The 21,239-nt window shown below is 31.1% G+C and overlaps 1 protein-coding gene across 2 annotated transcripts in view; it reads left to right on the top strand.

Moving 5' to 3' along the window:
* The window catches only part of lov (BTB/POZ domain-containing jim lovell protein), a 41,823-nt gene extending 39,684 nt beyond the window's left edge, over positions 1-2,139 (top strand). For both annotated transcript variants that reach the window (XM_085952494.1, XM_085952493.1), the window contains exons 3-4: positions 862-999; positions 1,334-2,139. In XM_085952494.1, the coding sequence (XP_085808620.1) occupies positions 862-999; positions 1,334-1,977 (782 nt within the window). In that variant the 3' untranslated portion in view covers positions 1,978-2,139. The remainder of the gene's footprint in view (positions 1-861; positions 1,000-1,333) is intronic.
* Positions 2,140-21,239: the final 19,100 nt, after the last annotated feature.

The following is a 21,239-nucleotide window of genomic DNA, read 5'->3' as shown; positions in this document are numbered from 1 at the left end:
ATAGTTATTTTATCACATGTTATGTTGAACTGTGGATTCATTGCGAAACGCTTTCTCTCGACAATAAGACCTTTAAGAAATAATTAGGCTCACATTTCTCTTTCTTGTATGTAGGTATATGACTACATAGGGCAGACTGTACGACGCACGTTGTTTATTTATTTTATTGCCAAACTTTAGATAGTTAATCTTAAAACTAGTATAATTAAGTGATTGATAAATGGCCAATCTTAGATAGAATAATATTAGGGTGACTAGCGAATTGTTTTTCATTATAAGCTGTTTTAATAATGACGCCTAATATAACATGTAATAAACACATTATATAGGCACTCAAAAATATTATCTTACATTTGTTTAATGAGATATACTTACTTGCACAAAAATTAAATGTACCGATATTAGGTTTTTTCGATTTTAAAATGAATTTCTACCTACTACGATCAGTTAATCATACCAATTTTTTATACATAGTTAGTATTTATAGGTAGATACCAATTTGTAGTTATTTGATAATATTGTCAAATATTTCTGTGGTCATTGATAAAATTATGATAAATACTATATTGGTTACTGGATCTCTTTAATTTGATCAATCCAAATTATTTAAATAGCTAATTTCATATAATATATCACAGTGCTTCCTTATCTCATTTTATAGGGAGAAATTTAAAGTTCAAACTATTCAAATTAAAAATATTAGCTTAGCACATATCATCATAAATAAAAGATCATAAAACTATAATTCCACTCCTATGTAGGTATATTTTTAGTCACGGTTGCCAAAAATTTCCTTCCAGAATTTACACTAATTATTTTTATATTGCATTACTAACATGATTGATATGATTTATTTTCCAGTGTTCGGCCTAGACTCAGGTCTAGGGTTGTTTTCACCAGGGATGGATCCTGGGAAGCTCTACAACCCTCTGATGGAGATGTCCGATCCCCGCGCCCCTCCCCACGACCCCCACATGTTCTCCAGCGTCAAGAAAAAATGTGAGTTTCCACAATACCTACCTTATTTATATAAAATACAATGTGAAAAAAAATGATTACTTACTGAAAAAAGTCACAGTACCCACACCATAAAACATATAATTATGTAGGTATAAATAATAAAAAATATATCTACATATAGACAAGCCTACAATCTTTGCGAATTTTATAAAATGGTGACAATATTATTGACATGAAGAAAAATGAAAATTGAAAAATGATTATTAAATTTTAGCCTTGTTAATTTGGTAAAATCATTTTTGAGCATTAGGCAACTAGTTTTATTTATGCAATACTCGCAGTACCTATGCTTAGTGTGTATTTTCTTTTTCAGGGCGCCCAAAGGGTCAGCACAGTGCCCCCCGTGGAGGTCCCCCGCGTTCCTGGACAAACGCCGAGCTGACGGAAGCTCTCCAGCACGTCTGGAACAAAAAGATGACCACTAGCCAAGCATCCAGAATATTCGGTATCCCTTACAACTCTCTCCTCATGTACGTCCGCGGGAAGTACGGCAAGAGCCTCAAGCTCGAGCAACTCCGCAAGGACTGCATAGGAGGACCCCTCGACATGCTCAATATCGGACCGGGAAACAACAACAACAACCAAACGCCAAAACACCACGTCAAAGACGAACAGAACATGAACTCACTCAACCAAAGGCCTGCAAGCTCAGAACCTGACCTCATGTCCAGTCCCATGTTTAATCCGTTCACGCAAGGCTTCTACCCTGAATTCCCTCCAGGATTCCCGATGCCCTTGAACATGCTCCATCTTTTACCCCACAATGACAAATCTCGCGACATCTACGGCCAATCGATGCCCCTCGCCTTGGACATGCTGGCCAACAAGGAGGAGGACTGCAAGAGTGACCGTTCCAAGGAGAACTCCGCCGACGAAGACACCGACCACATGTTCAGACCGCCACCGCTCTCTAGGGACGAGAGGAGAGAGATACTTCAGCAGAACGGGCAGGACTGAGACGCGCACCGCTCTCGCAGTCGAGATTCAAACCAAAGTGTTTATTTTTTCCCCGAATAGATGTCGTCAGTCTACTGTTTTTCAATATTTATTAAAGTTAGTGTATGAAATATACTGAAAAGAAAATGGAAAATATTATGATCTCATGCCGATGCTGTTGTGAAAAATATAAATGAAGAAAAAAAATATAAATTAATTAGCTTTTTTGTAAGTATAAAAATTGTGTAGTGAAATTGTGTAATTATTAAAGTTTTACTGTGTATACATGACTGCTTCCGAGGATGATTTATATTTTAAAGTTATGAAAGAATGTTGATGTACAGACACTAATTTAAATGTGATTAGGCGTTAAAACGTTTTCTTTTTTGTTCCTTGAGTTGCCTGAGAGGGGCGTTTCTTCAAACTCTCACTAATTATTATTCTATTGTTATAGTAATATTAAATTACATTGCACTAGGTATTTCATTTTTTTCATTATTATTATTATCATTAAAAAGTATTAATAAATAGTATTAGAAAATTAATGAAAGTTCAAAATGTCATCAAAAAGTCTTAAAACAAAATATTTTAGATTGTTGATTTGATCAACGCAGTGCAATAACTTTTGGATATTATTGTTTTAGAAGTTTTTTTAAAAAAATGATATTTATGAAATTTCAAATATTTCACAATATCTATTTATAGAAAACAGCAAACATTGTAATTTTATAAATATTTTCTTTATTAAAATTACCAATTTATAATATAAATACCACTTAATTACAGAAACACAATATTTTTAATACCGTTCAACCATTTTTTTTGACACAGCAATATGTTATCATGTTTTCAACCAAATATATAAGTACTTACTACTCCAATAATAGATGAATCTAATAAGTAATTAAATACTTGGCACACTTTAAATACTTCTAAACTGAAGGAAAAATTATTATTGAAATTTAAGAGCATCGATAAAATTAATGGATCCGATTCTACATTAAATTTATATTCTTGTAAAAGATTTTTTCATAAGTATAATAAATTAGAAACAATTGTTTATCATTTAATTGTACTAAAGTAATTGGGTAATATCTTTAAATTATAGTGTAATCATATATAGTGATTACATCTTTCATATTTTCAAACAATATTCTCACCTTCGAGATTATAAATATGTGATGATAATAAAATTAATTATTAATTTATCTTTTTACGCTGTGTTTTGTTATTAAGGTATTAAAAATATTATATTTTTATGTTTGTTGTTCAGTGAGTTAAGTTTTCTATGTTTCTTTGATAATAATTGATAAAATTAGTCGTAAAACATAGAATAAAACTGGATTCAAAACCATCTTGCACGAAATGTTCAAATTTAAATGAGCTTTTTTCTATGTAATGAAATAAAACAAATATATCTATAAATAAATATATGTAATGTGTAAGAATATGGTGACTATGAAGCGCCGCCGTGGGGGAGCGGGGCGTCTTTTATCGTTTAATTGTTATTAAAATAGAATCACGATATAACCTCACAATAAACTACTTTAAACTTTCTTACCGTTAATAAAAATACTTAGGATGTATAAACGGCCTCGGCCCGAGCAACACATTCATAGATTTCAACAATAAATAAGACTGATTCGTTATTTATCTATATATATTTTTATATCACAATATGCAATAGCGTCTTTAACCGAACAGTTCCAATATAATCTACTTACTACTGCCATTATCATATTATTATATTTTTAATGTTTCAATAGTTTTTTTTTTCATTTGAAGACGAGCATATGATTATCGCAATCTATATTTGTCATCATATTCAGATTTATTTCCTTTTTGCAATTTGAATTACTCTTAATACTTATTATTATCAATAATTTCATTTTAGTTATCGGTCTAATTACTTATTTCTTTAGTTATAATGGTGTTTACTATAACAGTTCCTCATCGCAGTATGAATGTGGTCTTTATTTTTTATAAGTTTTCAAACTCTTTCTTTAAAATTGTTTAAAATACGTAATTAAAATCAGTATATCGCATTACTACCTCACCCGTAATGAATTTATTGTAAAATGTATTGTGTTATCATTGCAAAGATTTCAACATCAGAATATGATTAGTTACAAAAAATACTTCTATGAAATATTTTATAAATGAATTGCATTCAATTTGGAGTAAACATATACGTATTCTATTCAACTTTAAAAGAATTTTTTTATGAAAACACAACTCTATATTACTAATTAAATGAGCAAGTTTTAATGATTATTATTAATGGCTTTTAAGATGTACGTTACTTTATTAAAGAATATTATATTTACAATTTACCTACATTAATTGCATACCTACTTATTACTTCACTAAATACTTACCTGCATAGTTACACGCAATAGTTTTTTCTTTTGTTATAAAAGCTGTTAAACATGGTTGTGAGTTGAAATTAGTTTGTTTATGTCATTGTCATGTTTTTACTCAACACACGAATATATTATTATATGACTTGTTTTCTTTTATAACTGAGCGGTTGTGAATTCGATTTTCCATTAATAATTATTTTTCCCACTATTGAGTTTTTCAAGTTGGTAAATATTTTTTAAAATTTAAATTTGTGATAATATAACTTTATACATATGGTTAATAATTAAAAATACAGTAAAATCAAATAAATTCGAAATTACAGGAACCGAAATTTATTAAACAAAAATATTATACTTAAAAGCTTTTCTGTTTAATCTTTGTGAATTTGTACAAGAATTGTATAATTAATAATGATTAAAGCTGAAAAAATCTGACAAAAACACTGTTTATATAAATGAAAATATTTATATGGGTAATTAATTCGAATTATGGCAAATTTCGAATTAACCTCATTCGAATTAATGTGATTTTACTGTACCACTTGTTTTGACACAAGTCCTATTGAATGATCTTATACACATTTAATGCAGTTATGGTAACTAGCAAATTTTTGTAATACTTATGTACTTCTTTCGGTTTATCGATAATTGAACAACACTTTACCTGTCTTGTTTTGTGGATGGTTTCTTATTTCAGTTTTTATAAGAATATCTCATAAAAATATTGATTATAAACAGCATTGATATACTATATAGTATATCAATGATAAACAGCAAAAAACGTGTTGATATTTTTTTCTGACTTATGTTATTTTGACAGCAATGTATTTCTCGGTCTAAACTGATTGAACATCCTCTTGTTGACACCATTTATATAAAATGAAACAAAAATAATATTGTACTGTATATGTGTTGAATACTGTATAATAAAATGTTAATAATTTTAAGAAAAGATATCTGATGTGCAAGTAACATAAAAAAATTAAATCAAAATGTAAGAATATAGTTGTATACGGTTTTTGAATATTTAGGTGTACAAAATTTAGTCAAAAATGATGGATCGGGTTAAATTTAAAAAAAGTATTATATCAAAAGTACTTTGTTTAGGAAATGTGAAATTTAAAATTTTGTCATTTTTTCATCACCAAAATATAGAAGTAAACAATATGTGTCAATATTATTAATCAAAAATCTTTTGCAATATAATAAATTTAATGTTTAGTGGCTATTGATAATTATTTACGTTAACTTTACATAAACCTTCCGTAATAATATTGATATTGTAATTCTTTTTTTGAAATGATAAAATCGCATAAATACATGCATAAGGTTACTCGAATAAAATATACAATTATTTTGTATTCATACTTTGATGAGACAAAATGTCCGCCCACATTTTCTTAGTATATTTTATCAAAAATGTGAAAAGTTTTCTTTCTGATCTCAAAATAAAATTATCAATTTAAATGAAATGCAATTTATCAGGGTAAAATAACTACATACATAATTAGTGACATATTTTTCATAGGTAAAAAAAATTGAGCAACAATAGGTAAAGATAAACATTTGTTCGGTTAAATATATTTGATTACTTTGCATATTGTAACGAAAGAAGAATTTTTCACATAATATGTAATACTTACCATTAAAATTGATAATACATTCCTTGAACTGTGATTTTGAAAATCTTTTCTATCTGATTTGTAGCTTTCAAAAACTAAATTTTGATACTAGTATTCTAGTCGAAACCGTGAATGTATATTATAAGATAGAAATTCATCATTGCTACTTTTGCAAATGGCTGCTTTGAATTTATTTCTGAAAGACAAAACTTAGCTAGTTACGATGAAATTTATAAACATACTTGTTATATACATTATTAATGGTTTAGTAAACAATGGATTTGAAATATGTATATATAAATTAAAATGGAATTTCAGTAAAAATGTACAAACATCACCGTGATAACTACATTCCATTCATCCATTTTGTATTTATTGTACCTCTATTTTATTAAAATATTTGTGATAAGTTGCATACTGAATCATCATTCGAAATAAAAATTTGTATTTATTTTGCAAAGTTATCAAAAAATTACTATAACCTTGAAATCTTGACAGACATCATAATATTTGATGTGGCATTTTTTATTTTTATAAAGATATTAATATCTTTTCATTACAACCATTCCATATTAAGTTCATTATATTTTTATAGTATGTTCAAAAATATTGAGAGCGCTGGGAAAGTATTGTGACCTTTTGCATATGACACAAATCGGACGACTCATTAGTCATTATCAAATTATTAAAATGGTCAACGTTGCAATTTCCCACGCCGGGTCACAATTGCAGTCCCTCGTCTCGAAATAACTTTTGGTCGAACTGTATCAAACATGTTGTTACCATTTTACAATATATTCCTATTTTCATGAAGTGATAATATTATCAGTGATCACCATTTTTACAATATTTTCACTCAAGATACCACTTTCTTTATGTAATTGAACAATAAAATAGAATTTATTTTAAGTTCATTTACATATTTACAAAAATGTTTATTTTCAATAGTGTAATATTATGTTGGCCAAGTGCTTGAAGTCTATTTTATCATGTTTTTAACTCATTAAAATTTTCTGAAACTTTTTTTTAATTGGCTTTAACAGTTTCGAATACAAAAATAATTATTTTACTCAATACCGCGAAAACAGCTTTTATGGTGATGTAAAGACGGTTTGATTTTTAAATTCTTTCATACATATTGCTAGGTCAAATGTGTATGTTTTTTCACCGACACTATTACAGATAGAAAAATTCCACAGCTTTTCCTAGATATATATTGAAAGAATATATGAATCAAAAGACCGATTAAATAGACTTTAATAATAATTTGTTAGTAAAGTTTATTATAAATCTCTGAACTGAATACTCAGATGTACCTATTAAACTGATAATGAGTTCTAAGCATGTACCCATCAAAATAGTCTTTAGACTATTTGTGTAAAATTGGAAAAAGGCATTGCTGTAACAGTATTATTTTATCATAAGTTTTGTTATTAATACATCGATTAATTTAAGGAAATTTCATGTCTCGAAGGCATGGGTCGCATTCCAAAAAGATCAATTTACGGTAGTTTATTTATTGTGTTTTATTTTGATGTGCTTTATTCGTCGCATGATATCAAATATGTTCCTTTAGTTATTTTTACGATAAAGACATTATAAGTTACTTTATTTTATTTCTTAAGTCAAATGAAAAAACATTGTTCATAAATAACGCTGGAAAGAACAATGAAAAAAACATAATATATTGAACTCCACTGCAATTTAGCATAAGGGCTTTGTATATTAAACATAACATAAATATATAATTATATAATATAGTATAAAAAAAAGAATAAAGTTTATGTTTAGTATATTATATAAATTTGGAAAATCACGTAGACACATCATTTTTGGAATCGCCGATATATTGAGTTGTCAATTTGATGATTAAATGAATTGATGTAAAAAATAAAATTGTTGTTTTTCTTTGATGGTATCATATTATGCCCTACGCAAACATCCCCCTCCCCTCATTATTCATAAACATCAATATTGTGGCATACACTTTCATTATTAAACTTTCCTATGACATATTATGACATAATACGTGTTCATATTAAAAGCTAATTTACTAGAGCTGTTACAATATATTTGAATAGATTTTAGACAATGTCGTAGACAAGTCAGATACTCATACTGATATTAATTGTACCATAATATGCCTAGGTACTGATTTACTATTATTTTAATAATGCAGAATCCCTACTACATAATAATGTTTATAAGTGTTTAATTATTTTTCAATATCTAATACAAATCAATTTCAACCTCAGTAAAAACTAAAACTACTAAAAATAATAAGTTCCGGACTATTTTGCGAATATAAGAAAATTTCTAAACCTAATTGACTACACCAGGGCAAATATATTACAAGTTAAGCATCAGTGACACTCGGCGGCGATTTTCATTGACTCAAATGACGCAACTGATTCATAAGAAAATTTTAAAGGGAGCCTCCATACAGTTCAAATCAGTCATAAAATTATAAAATTACCTCTACAAAAATATAAAAAAGATAGGTACCTACCTAAGTAATTAATTAACAAAGGCAAAAATAATAAACAGTTCGTGCACATTTGAAAAATTAAAATTCCATTATTATTTTTTTTATCGTAGGGGGCCTTAAAATCATCTAGTGCGTCAGGATTTTACACCAATGGTGACACTCTGTGGGAAGGCAGGCCATGTGATGCTTTGGAGCAGCACAGTGAGAGTGGAAAATTGGAAACATTCGAATATCAATACAAATATTGAGAGGAGTTCCGTGGAAATTTTTACCAACTCTAGTTACGCCACTGCTCAAATGCGTTGATGATCCGCACACACAATAGAAAAATTAGAGGGAACGTTGCTAGTAGTGTATTGAAATTGACTGATGATGTTATGATGAATGTTTGCTTTATTTTATCAATATACAGGTAAACAAATAAGAAGACGGCTTAATGTTAATGGTAACATAAATTTCTCAAATTTGTAATAAAACAAATTATGTTTCTTTTGTTTAAATCGTAGTTTGAGGGACTTTTCTAAGCACGGCAACACTACCATTCGTCAGGAATGAATTCATCTTATAGGTACGTGTTTCCGATGCTTAGAAAAATAAGTTTACGGCAATTGAAAGCACACCAATTCAAATCTTATTGAAAATATAATCGCCACTTTTCGGCGTTAGATGCGCCACCAACTGGAGCATAATAATTAAAAAATGTTAATTACTTAAATTACTTAAAGTATATCTAAAAATTAAGAAAAATATTTGAACAGGTTGTCTTGTTGCAATTATTCAAAAATAACCGAATAATATGCATTTTTATTTTTCGTAAAAATCGATGTTTTTTAGATTGAAAAAAAAAACATTAAAACTATAATTAATTGACAAAAGCGACACGTTAGTTCCAAGAAAACTTATTAAACAACATTAAATCGATAATTTTGTTTCAAGAAATTACTTGGAACCCTTATTTTTAGTCGTTTTTTTTTCTAATTTTTCACTCTCTTTGAAATAAAAAAAATATATTTTATGTTTCCCATTATGTTTAGATAGGTATTGATCGATTAAAATATGTTTAAAGTATTAATTTGATAATGAATTAAATGAATTTCTATAGCATTGCAGAACTTCAGTTCAGTGGATGTAGGCATATAATTTTTATTAAGATTTTCTCTGCATTATTTGTCTACTTACAACAGCCAATGTAGAATACTAAACTATACTATAGTGAATAAGGAATCTGTGTAATATTATAATATAAAATTGAGACTAAAAAATGGTAAGGAACGGCATTACAGCAGTATGCTTAGGGGTGGTCATTGTAACAGCTAGCAAGGAAAAATAGCAAAATTATTATTCAATAACAGCTAAACACACCACCTGTTACTACTGACATCTGTGTTACATTGCCGTATTTATGTTGTGAGTTATTGCCATCTATGAAAATACCCTCATTCAAATAATCTTTTTATTTTTCCCGGCAGATGCCGTTAGTAATAACAAAATAACACACCATTCCTATATCTGCCGATTTGATTTTAATATGTACAATTTTATTATACAAAATGTAAATTTTCAAGCAAACAAAAACTGAAATCGTACAACAAATAATAAGGTTAATACTTATTATTTTAAACCAACACAATTCAGTAATTCACGTAGCTAATAATTAAAATAAATACATATCGAAATCACCGACATTTTTAATGGGTAGGACTGGACTACTTTTATTAATTTGTTATGATTGTTTTGATCTGATTTGATCAGATGTGATGTTTCATTTCTCATGGCATATTCATTCGTAACTAAGTTAACTCATAGTGGCAGTGTGTTCTGAGACAGCTTGCCAGGACCGCACTGAGATAAAAAAAGTGCTTTGCATTAGGTAGTGATACAAGTTGTATTCTACGTCTAACAATCTTCTTCTTCTTCTTTTGGTGTCATTTTCTATCAAAATTTGTTGACGAAATTGCAGTACATCTCTTTATCCTGTAGCAGTCATATCATATGACATTGAGCCACTTGGAACATTACTAAAAAAATCTCATTCTGCCTACGCCTCTACTGCCCTCTACTATTCCTTGTATTGTGGTATTGTGAATTAGAGTTAAGCATATTACTAATAGTTGCAGAAAATATGGCTGAATAGTCTTTCTGCGTTTAATAGTAGTCATAAGTGACATAAGTCCACTTGGCTTATTGGAACGTCTTATAAAACCTTTGAGGTTAAAACTGTTAAAAGCCTATTTTTTATATAGAAATATTGGTTAATGGTTTATATAATATGGTCCATTAGAACCACTATTGTTTAGGTGAATAATCAATCATAAACTATAGCAAACAACGCAGAGAATATTATTTGTCTAAAATTGTCCACTTGATAAAAAGTATTAAAATCCATTATTTGCCAAATGTTTTAATACAAAAATTTCATATTATGATTCCTTGTAGGTACCTACTACTAACCTATAATTCAAACGCTTGATTCGTGGGTACTGAATGATATTAAACAAACATAGATTTATGTCATGTACATCCCATTCAGGAATGGAATTATTTGTAAAATAATCAGAGCTATATTTTGTGGGCTCAGTTTGACATTCAAGGGTGCTTACGAACGCACTGCTTCTCAAATTGCAGCATTACTAAATCTATTGTGAATATAACACTATTATTGAAACATTTAGATTTGTTATGTCCACAATGTTTTTTTTTCTTAAATAAATAAATTTAATGATCATGTTTATTTTACAACGTTTTTATTAGGTCGTATTCTTATTGGTCCGGTGGATGTTTATCCGGTACAAATCTTGCAATCGATTTTTAACTAACTTAACCCGACTGGCTAGACATTTGAAACTTTTAGAATATATCAGAACACGATGCCAATGCATGTTTTAATACTTTTAGCCATCTTTAAGTAGAATTGAATTCATTTTCAGTTAATTCTGTTTTGTATGAAAAGTTATTTCGGAAGAAATCCGTAATCCAATCCACTATTATTAGTTGCTAGGGGTCTGGGGTCCTAGCAACTAAATTATTAATATATACGTGCGTTACTATGGAAATCAAGTGGGTAAGGCGCTGGCCTTCCACCCGAGAGTTCTGGGTTCGATTCCCGGTCATGACAAAAACATTTATGTGTTTTTCTCAAAGCCTGGGTGTTTGTGATTGTTCAAAATTACTAACAACCACCTTGTACGAAAAAGCAAGGACATGGTTATTAATAATTCAAAAAAAAAAATATATGAAATGTCAAAATGACATTTCTGTATTCTATAATATTTATTCAGTATTTCTATCAAGTACAATAAAAAGTTTTTATTAATACATAGAATTGTCAAGTTTATAATATGATTCAACAGAAAATTTAAAAACGTGGTCTATAAAAAGTTATTTTTATCTTGTAATTATTTTTATTCCAATTGGTCCAGGAACATTTCTTATTTTAGCAGCAGTATTGTTTAAAATATTAATTTGCTCCACTAGTGACTTTGTTGAAATTGTGTTTATCAGATGACCATAATAAATTTAAAGTGATGAATGCCAATTCGTTTTTTATGGAACGGTTTCCAATTATTTCTTTTGCTATTGAAATAGAGTTGAAATCTTCCTCATCAAGCATCTCCATAATTTCTTGTAATTTTTCCAAATTCGCAGTACATACATATAGTAATTATTTACTGCACTAAGCCAAGTTCCCCACCTAGTTATCACGGGTTGAGGGGGTAGTGATTGAAATTTAAATATTGTGTTTATGTGAAAATATGTGCTTAAACCTAAAATATGTAAAAATATGTAATTATTCAAAAATATTTAAAAATAGGTGCTAACAAATAAGGTTTAAATGTTTCAAAGTTGTCTGAAACAGATAGATATATTTTATATTTTGTTGTGTGGCCGCTCAAAAAAAATATTTAAATACCTAAGAATCTTAAGCCTACTCATCACAGTATAAAAATGTATTTAATAATAAAGCGCCTTCACTCAACGTACAACTTACACTAGTGGGTCTATAGTACTATCATTATTTACGTTTTAAACAAACTATCAAGTACAATTTTTTTTGATCGTGTAAGCACAATGACATGTGTAAGCTCAATGACATGTGTAAGCTAGTCAAGTCAAGTTTATATGATACAACAGAAAATTTAAAAACGTTGTATATAAAGAGTCCTTTTTAACTTGTAATTATTTATAATTTAGTTTTCTCTCACTTTGTACCAAGTCACAAATTTCACACAGTTTTCACAAATTCAAAGTTTTGAGGTTTTTATATTTTTATTTTGAAAACATCGAATGTTGTGAAACAAAAATGTGTATAACTTAAAATCCTTTTTATTTACTTAATTATATAATATTCAATTTTGACGAAGGGGACGATATTGAACTAACATATGATGATGATGAGCATGATGTGTAATATTGTTATTAAGAATTGTGAATTTTAATAATTTCAATTCACAAAAATGGCCTTTCAGGCTCAACCAACCACATTTATACGATCAATAATTATTGTATCGTTCATGGACCCACATCCTGAAACAGGCCCACAGACCAGAATCTTTGGTGGCCCCCCTACCTATCGCTCAGCTTAAAGGCAGTGTGACCGTCAACAGTAGTGTTTTCAAAATACCTAGTATTCGAAATTAAGGAAATTCGGTGTATTTTTTAATACAAATCTACTTATTATGAAGTTGTCGACACACAAACATCAATATAAAATATTTAAAAATTGCATTGCACAACCTCATATTAAAAAAAACCCTGAAAGAAAATGGCACCTAACTTTTTTTAATATTATAGAAAATTTGTGATGTGCGTTGAACTCATTTATTTTGTCGAACCGCCACGCCGTACTTTTCCAAATAGTAGTGTTCGAGGTAAAATGAAAGTTTTTAAAGACATCTATCTACTTGTATTATGGAGTTGTCGACAAACACATCAACACAAAGTAATCGAAAATTGCATTCCACAACCTCATATTTAAAACATTAATAATAATCCTGAAGGAAAATAGCGCCGCAGGCGACATTTTACTATTAGGTACAGGAAATTTGTGATGCGCGTTGAACTCATTTATCTTGTCGAACCGCCACGCCGGAGCCCCAGGCTAGAGCCCTGTCAGCCCTCCCTCCCTTGTGGGGGCCATGAAAATAATTTGCGAGTTTATCACCCAGATTTGTTAGTGCCACTTCCTATGCTTATAATTTTCTGTCTAAGAATATAAAGACGTAAATTAATATAAGTCCATTAAATTATTTTTTTAAATGATTTGTTTTTTAACATGGGGCTTTTGGAATTTTTGATGAAGGCAGCCATGTTCCTTGGTATTATATGTACCTGGCCGAGAAACAACAGTATCAGTGAAATTCATGTTCTTTTTTCGAAACATACTATTCAAATAAATTCAACTTATAAAACAATAAATTCCAGTGCTTCTTTTCAGTGAACTTCAAATTAACCAATTATTTTCCAAAGATTACCAAATTTTGATGATTATGCTCGAGTTTGAGAAACTATGTGTTATCTGGTGCATCCGTGCATTTATCTATCCATTGACCATCATTGTATGCGTTCGTGTCGCACCCTTTACAATCGATTCAACTCAAATAATAATAATGAGTGTTGCCATGTTACCCATTAAATTTTATGACTCATAATTTCCAATTTGTCTCCCGGTTTCGATTATTATAATCGAACTTAATGAGCCCAGATACACTGCTACAGCCAATGGCGTACCTGACTAATTTTATTGTTGGGATAAAAATATCATAGCTATGCATTAGTACATAATAATCAAATAATGTTAAGATTATTATTTCCAATTATTTTTTTATGACCGAAATTGTATAGATTTAATATAATGTACGACTTATCTCTTTATTGTTTGTCAGTAATGGCACTGACACATTATAAACCATGGATACACGATACTATATAAAACCTTGAAGGAAAAGATGACAGTCATCAATATTAATTATCAGTATTTTTACTAATGACAGTCAAAATCAGTTTCGCGGATTAGGGCTAACTTGTCTTTACATAAATAAAGGTCGGATTTTTTTTTTTAATATTAACAACCATGCCCTTGCTTTTTTTACAAGGTGGTTGGGTGGGTTAGTTGCATTGATGTGGAGCTAATTAAGTTCCTCCATTTATGCCTTTAATTTTCTTTATGGCCAGGATTAAATATTTTGTGTAGTGTTCTTGAGTTGTTCTATTGCTTACTAATTCGTGAGGCTTTTGGAGGTCAATTTCATAATTATGCTGTCTACATCGAGCCCTGAGAGTCCATCGCTCCCTTTCTAGCATAGGGCAGTCGTTGATGACATGCCACACAGTTTCAGATGTGTTGCCGTCACATGGACAACAGTCATCATCCCTCAATTTAAATCTTTTTAGATAAGCTCGCACCGCTCCATGGCCTGTTAGTATCTGTGTGAGTTCGTGTGATATTTTTAAGTTCCTGGCAAGAGTGATGGCACAGTTTATGTTTGGAATAAATTTCTGCGTTATTAATCCTGTGGCGGATGCTGTGAGTATGTGGTTCCATAGCTCTATTGTGTTTCGTTTAGTTTTTGTTTTGCGTAACTTAGAGGGAAGTGTGTGTAGGTTAAAGGTCTTTTATCTGTTGTGGCTTGTTTAGCGTATTTATCAGCTTCTTCGTTTCCGGCTATCCCTGTGTGACTTCTTATCCAGAAGAATCTAGGGTTTGTTCCTATCATTCGAAGCTTTGTTGATAGTGTTACAATGTCTCTTACTAGTGGGTATGTGGATGATGGGTTTTGGAAAGCTACCAGACTGGATTGGCTATCTGAGAATATGTTAACATAGTCGTATCTGTGGAACTTTAAACTGTTCAGTGTCCACTCGAGAGCAGAGCTCGAAATGGACCGAAACGCACCGGAGCGCTGTTCCTGTTCGTGAAATCGGTAAAATTATCGCTCCGTCTCGTGGAATAAATAATTTGACCGTCTGAGCTGGATAGGCCATATAATAGAAAATCTAACACACTTATTTTTATGAAAAAAACACATGAACTTTGAAAACTTTACTATGTAAAAATCTTCAGAAAACTGTCGAGCGCTCCGGTTCGTAAATTTTTCCATTTCGAGCGCTGCTCGAGAGATTATTTGATAGAAAATATTTCTGCATGGAAAACAGTGCAGTAGCTTTTGAGCTTAAATTTTCGGGATGTTATTAATGTTCCATTTTCGTAGGCTACAAAAGCTGTCCCTACTTTGTTATCGATTAGACTGCCATCTGTGTAGATCTCCAATCCTGTGATGTGGTATTTTGTTTTAGTGTCTTCGTCAACTGTTCCTATGTGTTCTATATTTTCTAGATGTCTGTTGCCAGGATGTGGAAGTTGTGTGTAGTGTATTTTGTTTTCGTATGTTCTGTCTGTAGGTAAGTGTCGAGGAAGTATGTGGCTTGTTTTAACTTGGTATAAAGGTAAAAAGGTCGGATTATGTTTCAAATAATTCTCATTTTTTTCATATGGACTTTTGTCACGGAGCCCCGCCCAGTCCATCGAATTGTATGATCTAGGGTAAGCTCCGATCGCAGAGCCTAAAACCGTTTTAGGTCAAACGAGAGTGAGAAAATAATTAATAATTAGATAATTAAAAAAAATAATTTCTATGGTGTTTAATCAAATATTAATAAATATTTACTGTTTTTAAAAATAAAAATAACTTTTATCTAATGATTTTTGATGTGTATAAATGTTTTGAAAAAATACGTACTTAATTTAAACTGATCGCTTAATTTTATGTCGTCAGTGAGTTTTTGAAGTTTCATTAAATTAGTGTGTTATTGTCATTAGTGTGTACCTATTCATTAGTAGTAATATCGTATTATCTTCTTATTTCTCGTAAGTATACCTGACAAGTGTGTTCTTTTTATCAGATTTCCACAGCCTATCTCTTTCCAAAAGTCACCCTTCACCACTGGTAAATGCCTACATGCCCACATCCAACAATAAGCAGAAGGCGGCCGAATAAAACGTTGACATATTGTAATATTTAGTATTTCTTTATAAGTATAATATATATTATATATATAAGAAATATACGAATATGTTTATTTCCAATCCAGCATAGTACACAAAATTTTGAGTTTATCGGGGCGTCACTGCCTCTCTAAACTGGCCGGTAACCACTGTAAATCTGTGAGATTTTCATGCTCAGGCAGGTAGCTCAGGTAGCTGAACGCATTATGCGAACCTGCTTCACACATCCATGCTAAACCTATGCCATATACAACAGTGATGTATTACATAACGCTATATTTTAAATATGTTTGATAATACTACTCATATATTCAAAGATAGATAAATACCGAAAGGGCGAACAATACGTCGTTGAATTCTAATGTATTTAAGTTTTGTACTATTCCATTTAAGTCGTTTTTTGCGACAATACAATAAAATTTCAATTCAATTCAATTTATTTATTTTTAACATATTGTGGACATTACAAATTATAAGTTTAACACGTTCACAACATAACATTTATAAACAAAGAAATTTTAAACAGTATTACATAAAATAGACATATTAGGTACATAGTAAGTTATTAAAAAGTAGAAATGTGTAGATACAAAAAATATAAATTAGATAGGTACAAGGAAGTACACCGGATGAGTTAAGCAGACCCTTTTTTAAGAATTTATAAAACAACGTCCACCTATACTTATTCTCACGTAGGTGGAATATATCAACACCCGAAGAAATTTCGTTGAACATAGTTATCGCCCTCCCAATTGGCATTACCGGAGGCAGGTTGGTTCTACACCTTGTGAGAATAAACAACTGATGCTCTCTATTTCTAAGATAGTTATCAGGTTAAAGTTAGTAAAAACTTCATTACCTACCTATCAAGTCAAAGGTCACAAAAAATACAACAAACAAATTATGAATAGTTGAAGTGTCAGTAAAAAACCTAATTAGTAAAAACCCTATCTCATTAATAACAATACACTGGATAGCGTATTATTATAATAAATCATCAAACCTAATAATATATCATTATTCTTTATAAACAATAAAAATACTACACTCAAGAAGTGTAAATCGTCAATTCTAAGAATATATTCATATATTATATTGGAAAATAAAAAATTGAGTTAACAAATGCGATATTAGTCTTTAATAATAAATACTCTTACATGGTATATTATGAGATAATCAAGTATAGCCGTGGCAACGAAATGCTTAAGACGGCTCTCATATCTAAACTCGTCTCGTTTGCCGCAGAGCCATAAATCATACCATCTAGGAACGTCGCTCCGGTGTTGCATATGAAGACCGCGCACATATACCTAGCGATATTCGCGCGTAACCTCTCGAAACGTTTATTATACATTTGGATGCGGCGACCGGCGAGTTGGTATAGGAATAATCAACTCGTAGGTATTCGTATGCGCTCTGACGTCTTCGACTCGTAGCCCGAAACGCATGCGATTTGTTGATAGCAGCACTATAAGTTTTTTTTTCAAACTAAAAAGTCGCATTCTGCGGAGAAACGTGTGTTTTGTGAATAACTATGACGTATTCGACACATTGCAGACGAGGCGAGCTTAGATGTGAGAGCCAGCTAAAACTTACTTCCAATAAGGAGTGACCTTCATACAATATGATGTGTGTTTATCTCGCTTGGCTGGTCGATCCGCCAAGCCGGGCCCCCCTTAAGCCCGGGCCCCCAGGCTAGAGTCCTGTCAGTCCCCCCCTTGTGGGGGCCATGGTGTACACAATTCTATCTATAACCCAAGACAGATAACTTGAACCTCCACGGACGTACCTATTAGGATTCAACTTACTAGGTTCCGTTGTTATCCATTCGTCGACCTCATTAGGTCCATGACCTATATTCATGGATTGAGAAGAATGCGATAATATAATATCTGATCCGTGGTAGTTAGTAATATAATAGGTACCTGCACAATTAATCAATTGACATGCACACCACTTATAATACCTACCTACTAATAGAGTACAAACCACTTATTTTAAACACCTTGCTAAAAATAGTTAAATGAGTTATGAAAAATGTTGTGACGTATTGTTATCATAACCTACTCGAAAGGATAGGTTTCCACTGTCCATCAAGATTTACGCGAAACCAAACTTTGTATCATGTCAGTCGTAGCGATTCTAATTATGCTCAAAACTCTTTTATTCGGCGCTCTTGTTTAAATTATAATATGTATTTCTCCACCTTTGATCGTTTTAATAATTCACCTGTTTCATTTAAACGCGCTATCTCCAAAAGTTGGCATAAATATATATATATTATACTTATATATATTTTTTTAAATGTTACTTTTTTGTGTATAATTTAATTATTCATTATTCTTCCTCATTTTTCTCATGTAATTTTCTTATGTAATTTCTTTATATTTATGTTATTCTTACTCTCTATCTTGTTAGGCTTAATGCGTATCTGATACGGTTCTGAATACGCACAATTTACGCGTTATAACTTGTAGCAGCCGTTAGGAGAATGGTAAATTACCATTTAATTTAATTTTATCGCATAATTATAACGATTATTTTTTTACCAAATTGATAATTTTTAAACTGTCTCTTAGGAGTATAAATTAAATTAAATAATTTTATAACTTCCACACTTACTTTACTTCAGAATACTTCAGGTACTTCAGAATTTAAAGGGGTACTGATTTATCAATCTATATTATTTTTGTTCATCAGACTTTGACTGATTGAAAATATTTAATACATCATTTGGAGCAATTTTAATATTTATAATTTTCATGCGCGCATAGCCATCTTAGATTTTTTTCATTGTACTTAAAAATAATTTGGATTAATTTATCTTCATTACTGTTTCCATCTACGGAATGACGAATAATTCGAGGGTTCTAAAAGATTCATTGGTCTGGCATTAAATTTAAAAAAATAGATTTAGGTAATTAGATACCTAAAGAATAAACACCTACCAATAATAAATTTACCAATTTAATTTTATGACAATGAATTCCACAAAGGTTCATACCGTAGCACTTAGGTACGTGCAATAGTTTTCGAGCGGTTATAAACAATTATTAACATAATTTTTACATTATTTGAATGGCCCATAAATAGGCCCATAGATATTTTTTATCTATGATGCACTACAAGTTACGAAATAATGGGAACCAATCTGACCAGAAGCAATATATAATAATATAATGGTTATTTAAAAAAAATATCCCACTCACGTATTATGGGTACCAATCTAAGTTAATCAAAGTCTTCGAAATTTAAAAAAAAAACTTTGTAAGTCGATTGACTGATCAGTGAAATTTGTCGGAATAGTGTTTTTCTATTAACAAGAACACTACATACTTGGAGATGCCACATACTGATTTCTAAATTAATACATATTTTCGTTCTAGGTATTTGTTATTAAGACTAATTTATAATAGGCCATCTACAGCATATGCCCAATAAACCAAAAAATCACAGGTAGAAAAACATCAATGATTTGAGTTTCCCCATCTGCACCCGCCATGTACATATATGCAGCCGCGGTTTGTGCACGGCCAACTTCCATGACGCTATAAACGTGTCAGAATGAAAAGATTTTAGTGCCACACTTCCTTGTCCCGAAACGATGCTGCACGGGACTGATCTAGCAACCATGCAGAGTGCTTAAAAAAGAGTTTTAGAAAATAAAAAAGAATCTTGACTTGCTCTGCCGTCATTTATCTTTAATGACATGAAGTGTCATCTGTACCTGTGTACTGAAACTGCCGTAACAGAGGAGTCAGGAGTTGAAAGTGATGAATCTAAGAAGGGATCGGAATTATTCCGTCCTCCATCGGAAAGCTACGGATGAGCTGGATAAAAAAGAAATATCAAGACGTACTGACCAACAAGAAGATTTAGGCACAAGCCGGAAGGCGCTGTCGTCGACTAAATGGGAGTAGCTTGTTAGTTATAATGGAAGTGCGGTTAAAAATGAGAGGAGCTTGTTAGTTCACAGTTTTAACACGTAGCCAAGAAGATGTTATTCGACAGTAGGTATACCAGCGCTATCAGCAGATATCGAGGGGAGTTTTGTATCGATGTATTAGCACTTATTGTAACCATTACAACAAGTCAGTTGTAATAGTTACAATTAGTGCTATGTTTTAACAGCACCTTTCTTTGGTGTATAAATTTCAGAGCGAGATAAACAGTTTTGACTATTTAGACGGCTAACTTATTGTAACAACATACGTTAAAGTGCCCACCACCACCCGTCATATATGCACAGTTTAAAGTGCCCACCACCACCCGTCATATATGCACAACCGTGGATATGCACGGCCGCTTTCTATGACGCTTTAAACGTGTCTGAAAGAAGTGATTTTAAGTGCTCATTCCGTCCCGAGACGGAGCCGCACGGGACTGATGCTGCAACCATGCACCGTAGTGCTTAAAGAAGAAAGTTAAGAAAGAAAATTTTTTGTTTTTTGGACTGGCTCTGCTGTCCGCTGACGTTAAGCGCTTTGTGTACCCGCATACTGAGTGTCACGAATTGAAATGGATGAGTCTACAGAAGAGTCGGGACTATCCCGCTCCCCATACGACGCTGCAGTTATACTAACTACTTCGATCCAAACATATTATGAAAAATATCCTCAATAGCTGCCGACAGCAGTCTTTTGTATAGAATAGATCCGCAGAAGAAAAATATAGAAGACCGAACTGGCTCGAAGAAATTGATTGAAGAGGCAAAAGGTTTAAAAGATAATAATAATGTATTTGCTTATCACAATAGTAGGTACAGCAGTTAGCATATTGCGCTAACGATAAATTCTAGTCTCGAATCC

Source organism: Rhyacophila brunnea, unplaced genomic scaffold, assembly GCF_057557595.1.
Source record: "Rhyacophila brunnea isolate RB1 unplaced genomic scaffold, BYU_Rbru_1.0 scaffold_3, whole genome shotgun sequence".
In the NCBI taxonomy this organism is placed as follows: Eukaryota; Metazoa; Arthropoda; class Insecta; order Trichoptera; family Rhyacophilidae; genus Rhyacophila; species Rhyacophila brunnea.
Note: the sequence above shows the minus strand (reverse complement) of the source record. Positions and strands in the feature narration are given on the sequence as shown.